Source organism: Musa acuminata, chromosome BXJ1-8 (assembly GCF_036884655.1).
Source record: "Musa acuminata AAA Group cultivar baxijiao chromosome BXJ1-8, Cavendish_Baxijiao_AAA, whole genome shotgun sequence".
NCBI lineage: Eukaryota > Viridiplantae > Streptophyta > Magnoliopsida > Zingiberales > Musaceae > Musa > Musa acuminata.
Window position 1 is genome coordinate 48,161,442 of NC_088334.1, and position 17,623 is coordinate 48,179,064.

The window sequence follows — 17,623 nt, forward strand, 5'->3', positions numbered from 1 at the left end:
AAATGACATTATTAGTCACAAAACGAATATTTATTTACAGCCTAAAGTATACAGTGTTCGGTGTTCATGTCCTCTGAGTCGTTGCTTATCGTGCCGTTGGGATGGGGAAGAGCAACGTGGCTCAAATCTGAGCCGTGACAGTAAGATCGTGCGAAGGAGATTGTTCTGTGATGACCGAAATATATCCCACAATAATCTCATTATTATTAGATTCATAAAAGAAAACGATCATATTATAAATGTAATAATAATTGTGATGGAGGAGTCCCAGAAATGATAATTAATATTCTTCATGAAATCTAATATGGCCTGTGGATCCATAATGGTCGATTTATTGTCGGGAAACAAGCCCTCGTTGGATCTCGGTCTTCCTATGTTGACTCCGCGAGCCATGCTTGGCTTCAGATCTCTCCGCGCCCTTTTCGACTCCGCCGGCCTCCGCCGGCCTCTCTCCCCCCGGCAACAGCTCTCGGCCCGCCGACTCCACCGAGGTCTTCAACTCTATCCTCTCCGCCGACAAAGAAGACCGTACTCGCTCTCTCTTTCCTTCCTCTCTTTGTGTATGTGGTTAAGCTCGTGCTTCTCTTGTTCTTGGTCCAGAGTCGTCGATGGATCGGAGAACGCAGGAGTCCGGTTTCATTCACCCGACCGCTGTCATTCATCCGGATGCGGTCATTGGACAGGTCTCCTCTCGTCGACCTTCCTTTCACTTGCTGTTCTGCTGTTACCTGAAGTCTGTATACATGCTTGGCATGGCTTGCTTTGGAATCATTACGAACAATGTGTGTATTATGAAGCTATTAGTTTCTTGATGTCCACAGGGTGTGTCGATTGGTCCTTTCTGTACCGTTGACTCCGCCGTCAAGATTGGTAATTCTTGCCAATTGCAAGCAGGGAGTCATATCATGGGGGAGACCGAGATAGGGGATTCTTGCATCATTCAAACGTGAGTTCCAGGTTGTTGTTTGATTGATTTCCAGTAGATTAGGCACTGAGATAGCAAATAGCGGCAATCATATTGGAATCCTTAATGAAGCAACTGAAACTTAAATTGCAAATTCTGCTGATCCAAGTAACTAGCGACTGTGGAAATCAAGATGGATAGTTCATGTGAAAGCTATGCACGACTAAATCTCAGTGTGAAGGATTCAGTTTTGGAATGGTCTAATTCCAACACGTAGCATGAAAAATTACTTTGAAGCATAGCAATAGTCTCCGGAGTATCAGTATTGGTAAAGTATAACATACGTCAGAAACAATAGCTGTAAAAAAGGGCTTAGAAGTGGCTGCTCCAACTGTTTGTTATATGTTGGATTGCAGTGTCATGCAAAGTTTTTTATTTGTTCTTCAGTTTTCGTGGTGTATTAAAGAAAAGATTAACTTTTGGTTGGATCAGGGGCAATCATATGGATTTGTGTATAGGCATTACCCTAGCACTACAGAACAACTGTCTGAACTTTTTAAGCATAGCCACTTGGAAACACTGGATGTTAGTTTTGTTCTCAAGATTTTGTGTTCATCAGCAACAAAATCATTGTTGATGTAATGGTAAACAAATCCACAGGCAGTGGTGCTATTGTTGGAGCAGATCTAGCAGGTCGAACAATCATTGGAAGTCATAATGTTATCGGACATCATGCGGTAGTTGGTGCAAAATGCCAAGACTTGAAATATAAGGTTAGTTGTAGGATTATCATGCATTCTATGGAGCATGCAAATGCTATTTTGCTTTGTACAGTGCCTACCTTCTTCTTCTTAAGTTGCAGGTTAAGATAATTTTGGTTAGTCTATGATGCTTTTTAGGTATATATGTGGACATTAAGCTTCAGATCTTCACACCCCTGAAAAGAGCATATATATTGTTCTATTATAATTTTTCAGGGTTAAATCTGCAGTTTAGCAATTTTTCTGGGATGCTTTCAGAAACCACGAATTTATATTTTAAACCAGGCATCTAATGTGTTCCTTATTTCATTTAGCAAGGGGATGAATGTTTCCTGCATGTTGGTGATCAGAATGACATCAGAGAGTATTGTTCCATTCATCGTTCATCTAAATCTAGTGACAGAACGGTATGTCAATTTCTTCCTTTTCTCCTCTTTTGTTAAAAATTATTACTGATCAGTACTTAATTCTTAGGTTATTGGTGATAACAACTTAATCATGGGAGCATGTCATATTGCTCATGACTGCAAAGTTGGCAACAAGAACATATTTGCTAATAACACTCTCCTTGCAGGCCATGTTGTGGTAGAAGTGAGTCATTTTTCTATTGTTATTTAAGAAGTTGGTTGAAGAGTATCTTGTTGATGTCAGAAGCATTTCCACTGCAGGATTATGCTCATACTGCAGGGGCTATTACTGTTCACCAATTTTGTCACATTGGATCACACTCTTTCATTGGTGGGGGGTCTGTGGTAAGTTATTTTATTGTCTAATGGCATAATATTGTCTTATTTCGCTCTTTGAACAATTTGAATAATTTGTTTTTTATTTTAATGAAGAATTATCAATTCATGAATCGTATATGTTTCTTTTTCTAATTTATGATTTGTGTTATTAAATAACCACGTATGTGGAACAATTAGCCAGTGATGATTAACAGCATATTGATCTACAAATTTATTGATGCTATGGATAACTAATGTTCTTTAACTCAATTTATAAGAAGTCTTTTAGCCATAGTATGTCTATAACTCCTAACTTGCTCATATCATTCCAATATTGTTATCCAAGATGTCATTTAGATTGTTCCTAATTTTCTGTTGGCATTGCGAGTCACCTTGCAAATCTTTGCCATCAGCCAACTCTAGGCAGTTTTGTAGCTTCAAAAGAGAAAAAGAAGCGAGTAGGAGCAAGGATGGAAAGTTCTGAGATCGAGGAATGCAGAAAGAAAACTATAATATGATTGTGAAAGTTTATTGTTCACTGCAACAATACACTTGCCATCTGCACGCATTGTTGTAATGTTTTTCATCTGTTACTGCACAAGATAGAAGAAAAGTATATAGGGAAATGAAAAGGGGAAATTTTCGAGTAGCTCATAAACTCTCAAGGAAATACAGAAGCCAATGTGGTGACAGGAGATGACATGATTTTGGATTAATCCCAAACTTCTTGGAAACTCCCTAAAGATAAAGTTTTATTTGTCTTTCATTGCCAAACATTTCCTGTGCATGGTGATCAAAGAATCATCTAGGCCACATTATAGAAACCATTTTTTTTAACTGTAGGTAAATAAGTTCTTGATCTTTTTGGCATGGCATATATAGTATTTATCTACTAAATTAATATTTTTTGTATGATATGAATAGAAATATATATATAATAACCCTTTTTAATTAATTTTGTTGTTGTTTTTCATTATCATCATCTTGCTTTCCTTCTTTAAAGTTAGATATATAATGAAATAGGAAAGTAAACCAGTCTTTTAGCATATAATACTTATATTGTCTGAAATATTATTGTATATATTTGTATGTTTGGTATATTGGACCATGAAAATGGGATAAAATTGGACCATGCTTTAATAATCAGTACTTTTGGCTAAAAAAGGGATTAGTTCCCTCCAAGGTATGAAACGTGTGTCGAATGCTGGAAGGCCTTTGAGTACAGGTGACAGGTCAATATACATGACCAAAGGGATGAAACTTATATTGCTGTTGCGTATGCATTATTCCTTCAATTATTTGTTTGAATGCCAGTTTCCTTGTGCTTTTAAATTATACACACTGCTACTGTGATGTTCACATTTGCATTAATTGTTTCATCTTCTTTCAATTTCACTTATGCAGGTTACACAGGATGTACCAAAATTCATGTTGGTTTCCGGCGATAGAGCAGAGCTTCGTGGTTTAAACTTAGAGGGCCTTCGGCGGCATGGATTCTCAAATACCGAGGTAGTATTATGTAAAAATATGACCTTTCTGAGTTAGATTCCTTATTTTATCTTGTGAAGCAATATTTCATCTTGAGATATTACTTCTATAGTAAAAGATGTAAAAGAACTAAAAAGCAGTTTCATATTCCTATTTTCCTTGTCTGCTTTACTCGAATCCATATGTTGCATTTATCATACGTTGGCCTTGTATGAACCCAAGGGTCCATCAGAAAACCAAGGTCACCTGCAAGTCCCAACTTTGAGCAGGACTTATTTAAGTGAGAGCTCAGGTTTTGATGCATAAATGCCATCCTTGTAAAACATTTGGTAATTTTTTGCTTCTCAAATGTCATTCCAGATATGAGATAGTTGTCAAATGAGATGGCTAATCTGTCAAGAAGTTTGCTAACTATCAGCTATGATGTCAGCTGACTCAAATGACATTCGTAACTGTCAGCTAGGAACCATTAGGCTGACCCCAAATAGTTAGAAATCACAGCAATTTCTTGCAGTTATAGACGTCGTTGTATGTTGTGCCAAGAGAAGAACCTTGCCTGTTAATACCAATTGTTATTAGCTAATTCTGATTTGTATTTTTTCTAGCTCTATATTTTCAATGAAGACAAACTTTAAGCAACACCATGATAAGCAATATCCATGGTGAGATTTAATTGAAGTGCTAAACTGCACTGTCTACTCTGCAGTTGTGACTTTATTTGTACGAACTTGATTGAGTGTTAATTCACTTGTGGTTTTCTCTTCAATTTTTGCAAGATTCGAGGTCTGAGGAGAGCTTACCAAAAGATATTTATGCCCAATGAATCAAACTCTGGGGGCTTGGATGACAGGCTCGCAGAAGTGGTACGGAAGACTTGTGTTTATGTCATTATCTTCATGTTCTGTTTATGCCATGAACTAACAAATATCATTTGACCTGACAGGAGCAAGACAAAGAAGTAGCTCACTTTTCTGCTGTGTCTTTTATGGTGCAATCCATACGTGAATCATTTCAGCAAAATCGTCGTGGAATATGCAAGTTCAGGAATTGGAGTGCCTCCTGAAGAATCGTGGCAGTGAGCTGTTTTTCGTTTGGTATGTCTTTCTGAATGTAAGTCTATATGGCTGATACACATGAAGACTTGTTTATCTGACTTTGCTTAGTAATTACAATCCAACTTTATCTGGTAGCCTTAATTCTATGCCTTTTGATATTTTCACATTTTTAATATTTATTTGTTAGTACTTTATTTATAGCCTTTGAATTATTAAGGGGAATTACTAAGGGAAATTTTTGGATGAATATTAAGGGGAGGGATATATGTGGAGGATTGAGGGGATAGATATGTTATATTAAAATGTGTAGGAACTAATACACCATGAGGAAACCCTTTATTGAAGGCAAACTTGCATATTATTCTGGTTGACCGGGTAAATTCTGTGATTATTTATGCTGTACCAGAAATCCAGTCATTCTCTCAAGGTTCACACAATTCCAAACCGGCCTAAGATTTCACCAGTGCCGATCATTTGGAAGGCCTTCCTGCTATAGAAGAAGCAAACTCTGATAAAGACCAAGATGAACAAAGACAACAGACATGGTATCATCAATGTCATCTTGCTGAAGGCCCATCGCTGTCTGTTTCTTGTAGTCGGAGTGTACCAACCTTACTAATCTCACTGGATTCCGTGTACAAGATGTTGCTGCACATGTTCTGGTACTGGTTCTCCTCACCAGCATTGCACAGTGCCAAACTCTCCTTTAGTTGCAGGACCACCTCTGTCATCGTCGGCCTCCTGACGGAGGAATGTGCGACGCACTCCAGTGCGATGTTGGCGACCTTCCAAGAAGAGTTGAGGCAGTACTCCTGCTGCAGTCTCGCATCCACGACCTCCTCAATGTTGCCTTTCGCAAGCTTCCGGCGAACCCATTCAACCAGGTGACTGCTCTCTGGATCGCTTAGCACAGGAGGTTGACCTGTGATGAGTTCCAAGAGAACCACCCCGAAGCTGTACACATCACTCTTCTGGCTGAGTTGGTTCTTTATGTAGTACCTAAAGTGGCATAGAAGCATGTTCCATATTAGCTCTATAACAAAATAAACCTGTTGAAGGAAACAAGAGAGGGTATAGTTTGATGATCACAAGTGAAAGACCAGATAGGTGCTTAGGTTTGTCTAGTTCTTAGCAGTGCAAAACTTTCCAAAACACTTGATGCTCTTGGCTGCACTACTTCAGTGAAGATTTTCCAGCCTACCACTTCATCATCTGTATTGTTCTCTAAGTCACCACTTCCCTGAATCACTGTGAAAAATATCTTATCTAGAGATACATAGAGATAAAGTGGAGCTTTAGTGCCTCGAGCCTCATTTAGTTTATCCCACTTAAGATAATCATAGAAGTGTCATTATTTACTTGCACACCCTAGCAGTAGAGGGCAATAAATTCCATTTGTTTGATAGTGTAATCATCTTTAAGGCTGTTTCTGTTTTATGGAATTCATTTTTCTTGTGCTGTTGTCTCACTTCTTTGTATGTCTGCTGTATCATACTTCCTCTCTTTTATTATCTGCAAAATTTCTCTTCTTCCATCCTCCCTTTCTCCCTATGCTTGTTTCTTTCACTTCCTCACTAATGAAGCAGATGAGCTGAAGCCACAATCTTCCCTTACTAGAAGAAACTCATTAAAGTAGGGAGATGGCACAAGACATTCTATAACTTCATATGAATGGTTGGGTGGTTAGTTCTTATTGTTTGTGCTCCATTTTTTATCTTTGGTTAAGCATAAGAAGAAGAGTAAAGGAGCAGAAGTTATGACATACTCTGGATCAAGGTATCCCAGGGTGCCAACAACCTTTGTGGAAATATGAGTGTGGTCATCACTTAGGAAAGCCTTGGACAGCCCAAAATCTGATATCTTGGCTTCTAGCCTCTCATTCAAGAGGATGTTTGCACTCTTTACATCTCTATGAATCAGTGGAGGCTTGCACCCTGTGTGCAGATACTCAAGCCCTGCATCACATTAAAATTCATGAGTGTGTGATGAAGGCAAATGAAAGCAGCCTTAAGGAGTGACTCAGTAACTCGATAATGGATCATTAGGTATTATTGCCAAACCTAGTGCGGCTTCAAGAGCAATCTGGAGACGTTGTCTCCAACTCAAAAGCATAGCACTGCAAGTACCTGTTGGAATTCATGGTAATAACCTGTCAAGAGCTTGGACCAAACAATCATAGGAAACATGCATATATGAAGTACTTCTTGTTCAGGAGTCACTACTAAAAATTACTACAGCAAGATCGGTATCTGCAGTAGGAAATACTTCATTTGAGAATACAGAAGAAAGCCTGGCAAAATTAATTTTTTGCAAGGGTCACATAAGAGAGTGCAATTTTATTCATACTGATCAATATGGGTAGATAAGAATAAAATTCCTTCTTTCTAAAGAGAAACAGTAGCAGCTAGTTCTAGAAAAATATTAGATAGCAGCAAAGTACATGAATAGAAACCTCTAAGATGATCTTTTAGGGTTCCCTGAGACATATACTCGTAGACAAGAGCTAGATGATCTCCATCCTTGCAATAGCCAACCATAGAAACTAGATTCTTGTGATGCACCCTTGTCAAGTGCTGAACCTGCAATCAATCAAATCATAGAACACCGACCATAAAGAAGATAACTGAACTGACCTCCGAAGGTAGAGGAATATCAATTCTAATTATGATGTTCTCTGATTTCTGAAAAATCAAGGATATAACCTATAAAAGCGTTCAAGTAGAAAGGAACTTTGAGTTAATGTGAACATTACCTCAGCGAGGAACTCTTTCGTCCCTTGTGATGATGTTTGAGATAGCATCTTCACAGCAACTTCAGTCCCATCTTCCAAACGGCCATAATAAACCGTTCCAAATCCTCCTTTTCCAAGGGTTCTCTCAAAGTTGTTAGTGATCTTCTGCAGCTGAATGTATGTGAATTTTCGATTCTCTAGTTGTAATGTGCCTTCATTCTGCAGCTTCTCGGTGGTACCTCTTTTTGGTGCTTCAATGTATGTCATGGTATCATCACATGGAATTCACAAATATTTAGTGCTTGATTAATAAATCTGAGCCGAAATTGAGCAGTGAATCTCACATGAACTATGTTTGTGTTCCAATAAGACTAACCTTGCTGCTTTCTCACTATGCACAGGATGACTACCACCAAGAGGGGTATGATGACAGGAACTATGCAAGAAATAATGATCGTAAGTACTGCAATCTTTCTCTTCCGGCTTGACCCCATCTTTGGCGTGCATGAAGTGGTATTGATACATGGGTTGCCTTCGATTCTAGCATCACAAGGATTTAAATCTCTTAGAAAAAAAGGTGATGGATCTCATGCACTTCCTCGATGTCAAAAAAGAAAGGAGAGGAAACAATTTCAGACAGGAAATAGTTTGATAAACATTCCAGCTTTGCCTCAAATTATGGATATTCTTTCTTAGGGATTTAAACCACATAGTTTGAGACTTGTGTTGTTACTTTCTGTTGTTCATTGCAAAACTTTCCCAAAATCTAGTTGAAACTTTACATTAATCCTTCTTTTATGGACTTTGTTAACATGCTTAAAGTGGAAAACCAGGAAGCAATTTTCCATTCAACTGCATTTTCTTCTGTATCCTGCATCTGTTGACAGTCAAAACTGAAGTACATGTATAACTGATATGACTCTCAGTTGTCAAGATCAGAATAAACCTTAAAGCAATCGACCCATTTTGCGATTTGGCAAGAAGAGCAGAAGGAACTGATCCTTCAAGTTGGTTGTTTGTCAAATCTCTGCAAGTAGCCAAATGATGTTGTGTCTCAGTCCTACTAGTTGTTTTGCAAATGAAACATAGAAAATACTTACAAGAGCTTGAGGGATGGCAGAAATGCTAGAGCATCAGGTATTGATCCTGTCAAATTGTTGTGAGATAAATCCCTGTAAAATTGTGTTATTAGTTTATCTGTGAAGATGATGAATTCATGCTTAAAGACTCTGTTAGGTGGTGTCTATTCTATCTGCTTCAAACTAGCAGTAAAACCAGTAAGATTTCATTAGCTTGAAATCTGTGGCACTTACAAGATACGAAGTGCACTGAGGTTGGCAAAAGAAGTGATCATTTCACCGGTCAATCCACTGTATGATAGATTGCTGCAAAGATTCATAAGATGCAACCCAATGATACTTCCAGTAGTTGTAGCGTCTCTGCATGCAATTAGTTCTTAGTTGTGCTGTAGAAACTTACACTGCAGTGATCCTTGGAATACCAGATGAACTGAAAGTACAGTTCAATCCATCCCATGTATAAGCTTTAGGAGCACATGGATCGCCCGCCCAGTTCCTCTTCACCTGATACAACTCCTTGATCGCCATCATGGCACCAACTGAGATTGCCATTGTGTCACGGAAACTATGACAATGAACAGAGATCAACAGGGAGAAGGAAGACCGTCGTTACCATCTCTGCTATCTGATGCCATGTTGGTGTTTCGCATTGCCGATAAGACTTCCAGGGCATTGAGGATGGGTGGCAGCTTGGAATCGCTCGCTTCAACGAGAGAGATGTTGTACTGACCATTTCCAGCTGCAGGATCGGTATTGTAGAGAGTGTGAGAACGGAGATACTCCGGAGCGAGAGGTTGGGCATCATTCAACGGGGCTCCGTTGAGGTAGACAAAGAACCGCCGCGTCGTAGCATTTTGCAATGGCGGTGGCTGCAGCTCGGAGAAGTACATGACGGCATAGAGTTCATCGACGTCTCCCGGCTCTGTTGTGAGACTGATTTCGAGCTTGGTGGAGTCGGCAGGGTAGACTGCAGTCTGCATGATGGCGGAAGGCACCTGGAAATGATCATCTGCAGGATTCTGGACGGTGGACGTGGTGCTCATGTTCTTCCACTCAGGTTCGTTGAAGGGGAACCAGTAGCGATCGTAACGATCCAAAGGAAACCTGCAAGTGACGGAAATCGAAAAACGTCGTCGGCTGCTACCAAATCTACCAAACCTGCACCCATCGTGCTCACCTGATGTCGGCGCTACTCGCCATGTTGAGCCGTTTCAAGAGGACCAGACTACGAGCGGCGCCGACCATCGGGTACAGAAAGGTCCCCATCGGCCTCAAGTCCAACCCCGATATGAACGGAGTTCCGAGGCCCGTGTTCACCAGACACACCGACATCGGACCCGCCGCGGCCTCGGCCACGGCCTCGGTGAAGAAGTAAGCCGTTGGGTTGGTGATATTGATCGTCTTCCACAGGTTGACGCCGAGGTAGAGGTCGAACTGCACCGGCTTGTCCTTGAGGTCGTAGTTCCCGTACAAGAAGGTTGCTCGGACAAGATACTTGAGCCCCGGCGTCGTGGACTCGAACGTGTAGCAGTTGCGAGCTCCCACCGGGAAGCTTCGCACAGTCTCGTACCGTCGAGCGAGAGTGCTCGGCACGTACGCCGACCACACCTTGTAGTTTATGCCGGCGTCGACGAATTGGTCGTCGGAGACGTAGGTTATGCCCGTGACTGCGTCGACATAGGAAGTGTTCTCCAGGATCCCGCAGTCGATGTAGATGAAACCTGCACAGCTAAATCGACTCAACGGAAGAAGAAGAAGATCACATGCCATTCACTACCAACCCCTAATCTAACTTATAATCTTCCCCTTGGAAGAGAACTTTGATCCCATTCCCATCAAGAATAACTCACCCAAGCTTCCTGTGGACTGTCCTTCGACACCGGCAGCAGCTAAAGCCAAGTGTAGCAGCAGAGCTAATCTCCATATCTTGGGAGAGCTGAAACATCTCATTCCTGCGGCCATTTCCCCCTCTCTTCCCCAATGAAAGAGGCTGGTCGAGAGTCGATATAACATCAACCCGACTCAGATCCCTGCTCCTTACGGGTCAAATAGAGATCGTACATGGATCGTCCTCCTTTTCTATCTGCTAGTGCTGCTTCTCATCTTTGTTGCTGCGAATCTTGGACTAGTGTGTCCTAACCTTGGCACCCTCTCCACCATTATAGATTTGGGTCGCCTTACGCGCCAAGGAAGCAAACCTGTTTTTAGTGGCCGATATATATATATATATATATATAAACAAAATTTAAATATTTGCAATGATATACTAAACTTTGGATGGATAAAATGTATATATATCAGCATAAAATGTTCGATTAAGATTAATGTTTCTTCAAAGAATTTATAGGAATGATGGAAACTTGAAAGAAATTAAAACCAAGATATAGATCGCACACAGGTCAAGAACATTACCCACCACAGGACATGATCGTGGGGACTACCTGCCCGTGAATTCGGTGGGTAGGTGGCATGGCTCTTTCAACTGTGTCACTGAGGTTGAAGACTAAGGTCGCGATCACTGCTGAGGCTACACCATCTCGGACTGCGTACGATGTCAGGTTGACTTTGACCTGTGCCGATTGACGTTGACTAAGGAGACCCATCGTTCTTTGACTGGTCCCAGTGGTCGTACCGCTCGATACCGCGTTGTCGGTGGCTTCGCATTCACACCTCTCTTTTCCATATAGAGTCACTAATACCGCGAGTTTTCCACTCAGCAGTTTCTCGTAGCATCGACGTTTATGAAGACTGCAATAGTTGTTGTGGGGGCATCATGTCATCTACTCATTTGAGACGACGATCGATGAGAAACTACTGCGTTCCTTCACTTCATCATCGTACATGATGTTAAGCTACAAGGAAACACAATGTTCGCCATGGCACAAACACCACATCTTATGGTTGTGGAGGAATCGAAAGAAACACTGCAACGTAAGCTCCAAATCCTCACCTAAGCGTTTCAGAAGATCCCATGTTACGCCGATCACAAAAAGAGAAGAAAACAGAGGAATTCATAGCAGGAGACAGAGTGGTCTTCAAGATGGAAGTCAGCCGAAGACACTGACGTGGCCTCGGCCAAATAGTACGAGGACGCAGTCGAGATGGTGATAGATCTCAATGGATTGATTTCAAGATGGAGATCGTAGTCATCTGTGTTTGACTGTCGTCGCAGTCGTTCCCATCGGCCATGTCGCAGTCGATGCCGATGAAGCCTGCAACACGAGAGTTAGCAGTGAACGATGGCATAAAGACAGATAAGGGCTTACCGTTGCCTTGGCCATGAACAGTAGTACTGTGTGGTAACCAGAAACCCAGAAGAAGAAAGCGCCATGACAGCATTATGATGGAGCTAACACATCCCACGGCCTTCGGCGCCGCTATCTTCTTCTCTTCATCCTTATAGGATGCACGCATGTCAACGCACTGCTAGAACGTGCTTCTCGACTCCCATGGCTTCCTTATAAACTCTCTCCATGAATCCTTCAACGTTGCCCAGAGCTGCATGATGGTGCAATTAGGGGTCACCCCAAACGTCCAATCTAGAATGTTCATTATCACTGCCAACCACAAGCTTTGCATGTAGACTAAACCAAGTCAACGCCTGCGCCAAGAAGTGACCACTGGAGAAAAGTCAACTGGTCTGCCTTACTGGTTCTCTGGAACTCAAACCACATCACCAACTAAATTGGATTAAAGTAACAGGCGAGAAGCAGAATAAGAAGAATTAGTGTCTCATTTATGGCATTCCGTAAACTATGATTAATAGTAGTCGATCAATGGAGTAAGGCAATAATATTATTGGCACTCGCATGATGGTAGAGTTTCATATTGGAAAGACGTGAGGACACGTAACGGAACAAAATAATGAGAATAATCCTACGTTGACATTTCTAATATTCGAGATTATCCATGCATCGAATTAATTACTGTGGACATCATATAAGTGCATTTCTAGTTGGAGAAATTTAAATCTCTCCCTCTGTTCATATTTACCCCTCTAAATATTATGTTATATAGGATATCTAACATCCTCATTTTCATGATTAATGAGCTCTGCTTATGGACTCCCAATCGAGTGCGGACTGTCAGACTTTAAACTCTTGAGAACTAATAACTTGAAACGCGGAATGCATTATAATAAGTTCACCAAAGAGTAAAAGGTTGAAGAGTGCAACGCATTCATTCAAACCAGAGTAGGATAACTGCACATCACTCATAACTCTAAGCAGCTACTCTGCCTCTTCACCAGACTACCCGAGAAGTAATCCCTCGCCACCACCTTAGGAGACCTCTCCAGCTTCCCCACAGCCCACCTTCCACCATCACCGGCCGCCACCTCAATTGCCGACGCCTTCTTCCTCGGGCTGGTCTTCTCCGGCCTCTGCTTCGGTGCGCTCTGCGCCCTCGCCTTCGCCACGAACGACGTCGTGCTTGCCATATAGTTTGGGAGGTCGGAGGGGCTCGGAGTTCCCGGGGTGAAGCGAGGAGTACTTTGTGTTGTCATGGAGTAGGGCGACTTGTCGGGGTTTCGGCAGACATGGTAGTCTTCGGAGCTCCGGCAGGTGGGGATGGAGAGGCGTCGCGGAACCTGGTATAGAAGCGGAGAGGAGATCGGCACCGCTGGTTCTTCAAGCGCGTTGAAGTTGGAAGGGGATGTTCTCCGGAATGACCTGGATTTGGTCTTCGGACTCCTGTCGAATCCATCGCTCTGTTTTGATCCCTTATGCTTGCAACTGGCGTCCCTGGCATTAAGCCTTTCCTGCACAAGAAGACGAAGAAGAAGAAGAAGAAGAAGAAGAAGAAGAAGAATAATAAGAAGAGAATCTTGAATCAGTGCGGGTGGTTGTTGATGGAAGATGAAACGATAAGGCTTCCGAGGAGTCGAATCATACGAAGGATCTCCGACGGCAGAACTGTGCGTTGAATCGTCGGCCTTGCTGGGGCAGAACACGAGGTTCTCCCGGCCTGGCGACCGACTGGGCTCGCATCAGAGCTTGCAATCCGCGGAGGGTTGCGGCTGCTTGCTTCCTCACAAGTTGACCTCTGACAAGAGCCTGCAGCTTGACCAGAGCTTTGAGAGCTCGAAGAGCTTTCTTCGCCTGTTAAATGGCCAAGAAGATCCATAGTAACTTGCTAATGCAAAGCCAGAAAACCGAGAGATGCCATACAAGTTGAACGGGAGGGACACGTAAGAATGGGATCTTTTCACGAAGTATGATGGATTCAGCCTCACCAAGTAGCACCTGAAGGCCGTCTGAATCTTAACAGCCGCCCGCCACTCGTGCCTGCCATTTGTGGTCGTTCTTCCTCTCCCTAGACTCTTCAGCCGCACCATCGCGACCTGAGCTGCCGTCACCGCCGCATTGGCTGCGGCCGCGGTGGCTACCGCCACGGCCATGGCACGCTTGCCATCCACCTCGCCGTCGTCGTAGAAGGACCTCAACCACGCCGTCTCCAGTGCCGACGCCGGACTACGAGCCACGCTCCCGTCAGAAGGCTGCCGTGGCTCCGCGAAGCTCCACCTCTTCTTGTCTCTCGTTGGGTAGCCATCGGAACCGGCATCCTCCTTTTGAACCTTGGCGTCCTTCTTCCTTCCCAGGAGGCTCCTCAGCCACCTCGTTGCCCGGCCCATTGCCGGGGGTCTCCTACAGGGACGGGAGGGGAAGCAGTGAATCAAAAGATGAGAAGCATCGAGGTGGTGAACAGCTAAAAAGTGTGAGAGGATAACAGAGGTATTTAAAGAGGATATAGAAGCGGGAGAAGGAAGGGAGTCATCAGCTCAGCGCAAGAATCAAAATAATTGAAGAAAGATGGCAGGCAAAAATGCGTGACTGTTCCACTTAGAACAGTAAAAGCCGCGTCACACTGTGAGCTTCTCGTGTCCCCCAATATTCTCCACTTACTCGGATAAATCATCAGCAGAAAAGACAAGACACAGAGAGAGAGAAGATGAATCCCCCTCCTCCTCCTCCTCAAGCTTGTTAAGGTATTCTTTTCTCGTTCTTTCTCTCTCTCTCTCTTACCTCTGTCATCCTTTCTCACAGTAGCCTTTATCATTGACGACGCCCGGCTACAAAAACAACACTCTGTTCCGCTAGAAAACATGACGCAGTGCAAGGGCAGTATGAAACACACCTCAAAGACCGGAAAAAATCGGATCTTTCCCCTCTTCTTAGCAGGCAAAAGCTTCATAAAATGACAGAAATCAGAGACAGCAAGAAATAAAATCGAGCTCAATGCTTACAACAATGTCCTAGCTTTAGGCAGCCTAGCTACCGGACTAACTCTTCGTACGATCTCCTCCCCTCTCTCTCTCTCTTCTTTCTGGCGTTATCTCCTCGGGAAAGATACATACACAGCATATGACTTCTTCCACCCGCTTCCAATCTCGTGAGCTGCTCCTACTCGTAGAACCGAAGCCAAAAGGAGCTACGCACTGCTACGGCGGAGGCGGTAGAGGAAAGGAAAAGGAGAGATCCTGGGTTTGGTGAACCGCATCTTGCTCTGTTCGGCGTCACGGCCGTCTTCCCCGCAGGGGATCTCTCTGTGTCTCTTTCTGAGACCACAACAGGGTTCTCAGAGATAGATCTGCGCAAGGGGAGGACAGCAGTAATGGCCTCAAGGTGGGGTAGATTTTGACTCTTTGCAAGGTGAGGTAGGCCGCAAGTTCCCACCTCGCCTCTGCGGCAGCGACGACGTGATGATGTGCTCGCTGGCGGATTGAGATTTCAAGGAAACATTTTCTATTGCTACAAATGGATCGTGTAGCTTTGGACATCGCGATGACGAGGAAGTAACGTGGTGAGCACCAAAAAGAGCAGCGAGAAATCCAAGACTCGGGGTAGGACTTTAGCCTCTTGCGGGAGAATCTTAGCATAGACTTTGTCTCTTACGTCGCCTGTTCGTGCATAAAGAAACAGCAGTCTCTCAGCACAATGTATTAGATTAATGGTTGTGTACAGATGAAGACTTTATGATGTTGATCCACCAATCTCTCTTGTATAGCATGACTATGACTTTATGATGCGATCACAATGATCTCATTTGGCTTCACTAATTACACCCCCAAAGAAAACTTACTTTGAGGCTGTAAAAAGCTTGTAGACATGTCAGGAACAAGGGATCCAATGGATGGATTCTTGAGAATAAATTATATATGATGTCTCAGTTGAGGATGATTACTCACTGAAAAAGGAGCTTATCATTGATGGTGTTTTGGCTCTTGTGCCAGAAACCCAAGCAGATTACTTTAAATGGTGAAATGATGGGCAGTGATGACACTATTCAAAGAGCCTGAGGTGTTGTAGGCAGAGTCTAGTGAGCCCTTCTTTTCTTTTTCTTGTAAACAAGTGTTTGAGAAAGGTTTTGTTTGATACACTAAGATTGCAATCAGTAGACAAACAAAAGCACATTTGGATGTTATTATCACTAGTCAAAAGATATGGCATACAAAGCTAGAGGAATGGCACACTTAGGTTAGCCATCTCCAGACAAAACAAAAGCATATTTATTTAGGTTCTATTGTGAGTGTCCAAGAGACGAAGCGAAAAGATATGGGCAAAAGGATAGAGGCATGGCACGCTGGAGTAGCTATGCCGAGTGTTTTTGAGTTATGTATTGTTTATAGTTGCTCGAAGCTGAAGGAAATGGGCAAATGGGTAGAGGAATGGCACCCCATTTGGTAGCTCCTGCAAGTGTTTTGAGTGGGAGAGTGGCAAACCAGAGAGAGTACCCATTGCTTGGGATTGGGCAGTGGCGTTTGGGGATTCTGAACCTGGAGATCTGCAAACCAATCGTGACCAGTGACACAACCCCATTTTTTGAGTTCTTGGTTCTGCGGTTCGAACAGGAATTACAACAAACACCTGCCTGCCTCGCCATTCCATTTCAGTGGTTGGCCACTGTCATCACACTGTAGTAGGAATTACTACTGTTCTTCACCGCGCTTGCATTTGGTGCTCTGTTCCGATCATCTTCTTCGGGCTTACCATCGTTGAATTTTACAATTGATGATGTTTTGGACTAATTATCTGATAATTAATTATTTTTAATATTCTGATCCTTATAATTTTAAAAATTATATTAAGATATTTTATGTTTATGAAATTAATATATTTAATTTTATTTTTTTCATATCGACGATTCTATTTGTGAAAATATTGTATATGGATAAATCAAAGACAGAGTTAGCATATGCTTAGTGATAAATCTTATCATATTTTTATCACCAAAAGCGAGAAATAAATTAAATATAAATATCATAACTAATTATAATTAAGGTATGACGTTTTTATTCCAATTCTTCTCTTTACATATAATCAATATGTGATAGTATAATTAATATATATATAATAAACTTTGATTAATAAATGATATATATATATATATATTAATTCAATATAAAATATTTTACTAGTGACATTGTAAAAATAAATAAATGTTAAAATTTTTAATATAAAATATTAAAAGAATGATTCGAGATAATTCTCAATATATATATAAAATGTTAAAAGAGGCATGTTGGGGTCACTTCAACTCATTTTGAATTTTTAGGAAGCTTTTTCTATGCGTGACTTCACTTAATGGTAAAAGGATACAATTAGATGCTTCATCGCTTGGGGAGATGAAATGATGCCCAAACGATGGAAGTTGATGAGACAAGATAGGAACCCACAGACGTACGCGTCTCTCTCTCACCGCAATGCGTGCTGTTGTCGAATGGCTTTATTTCAGAGCATAAAGTCAAATGCTTTGGATTGTGATCGCCTATGATTTATTCCTCGATTTGGATTCCAAAATGTGACATCATCATCATATGAATATAAAAATGATAACGATCACGAGTTCCAAAATATTAAGTTGTTTTAATAAATGAAATAT

At 42.1% G+C, this 17,623-nt stretch overlaps 3 protein-coding genes across 8 annotated transcripts; 1 reads left to right on the plus strand and 2 right to left on the minus strand.

Annotated features, from left to right (window-relative positions):
• The first annotated feature begins 273 nt into the window (after positions 1-273).
• On the plus strand, positions 274-8,700 carry LOC103996100 (probable acyl-[acyl-carrier-protein]--UDP-N-acetylglucosamine O-acyltransferase, mitochondrial). 5 transcript variants are annotated; one of them, XR_010476252.1, is made up of 11 exons: positions 274-491; positions 601-683; positions 822-946; positions 1,569-1,677; positions 1,980-2,072; positions 2,140-2,256; positions 2,334-2,417; positions 3,795-3,899; positions 4,484-4,540; positions 4,655-4,741; positions 4,822-4,872. XR_010476252.1 is itself a non-coding variant. In XM_009416922.3 (11 exons), exons 1-10 carry the CDS (start codon positions 293-295, stop codon positions 4,939-4,941), a joined length of 1,122 nt encoding a protein of 373 aa, XP_009415197.3. In that variant the 5' UTR covers positions 289-292; the 3' UTR covers positions 4,942-4,972; positions 5,340-5,477. The 5 variants fall into 5 exon arrangements, 4 of the variants coding, with proteins under 4 accessions (XP_009415197.3, XP_009415196.3, XP_009415195.3 ...); XM_009416922.3 differs by lacking the exon at positions 4,484-4,540 and adding an exon at positions 5,340-5,477 and having other exon boundaries at positions 289-491; positions 4,822-4,972; XM_009416921.3 differs by lacking the exon at positions 4,484-4,540 and adding an exon at positions 8,066-8,700 and having other exon boundaries at positions 290-491; positions 4,822-4,988.
• On the minus strand, positions 5,427-10,864 carry LOC135588404 (putative leucine-rich repeat receptor-like serine/threonine-protein kinase At2g19230). 2 transcript variants are annotated; one of them, XM_065080521.1, is made up of 13 exons: positions 10,594-10,864; positions 9,921-10,464; positions 9,357-9,847; positions 9,144-9,282; positions 8,978-9,049; positions 8,765-8,836; positions 8,611-8,691; positions 8,041-8,204; positions 7,686-7,915; positions 7,386-7,512; positions 6,994-7,059; positions 6,699-6,888; positions 5,427-5,932 (listed from the first exon to the last, which is right to left on the minus strand). In XM_065080521.1, exons 1-13 carry the CDS (start codon positions 10,754-10,756, stop codon positions 5,491-5,493), a joined length of 2,781 nt encoding a protein of 926 aa, XP_064936593.1. In that variant the 5' UTR covers positions 10,757-10,864; the 3' UTR covers positions 5,427-5,490. The 2 variants fall into 2 exon arrangements, with proteins under 2 accessions (XP_064936593.1, XP_064936594.1); XM_065080522.1 differs by having other exon boundaries at positions 9,921-10,472.
• Positions 10,865-12,871: 2,007 nt separating this feature from the next.
• LOC103996099 (protein IQ-DOMAIN 25) lies at positions 12,872-15,655 on the minus strand. Its single transcript, XM_009416918.3, has 4 exons — positions 14,988-15,655; positions 13,977-14,388; positions 13,636-13,842; positions 12,872-13,502 (listed from the first exon to the last, which is right to left on the minus strand). Exons 2-4 carry the CDS (start codon positions 14,373-14,375, stop codon positions 12,957-12,959), a joined length of 1,152 nt encoding a protein of 383 aa, XP_009415193.2. The 5' UTR covers positions 14,376-14,388; positions 14,988-15,655; the 3' UTR covers positions 12,872-12,956.
• Between the last annotated feature and the right edge of the window lie 1,968 nt (positions 15,656-17,623).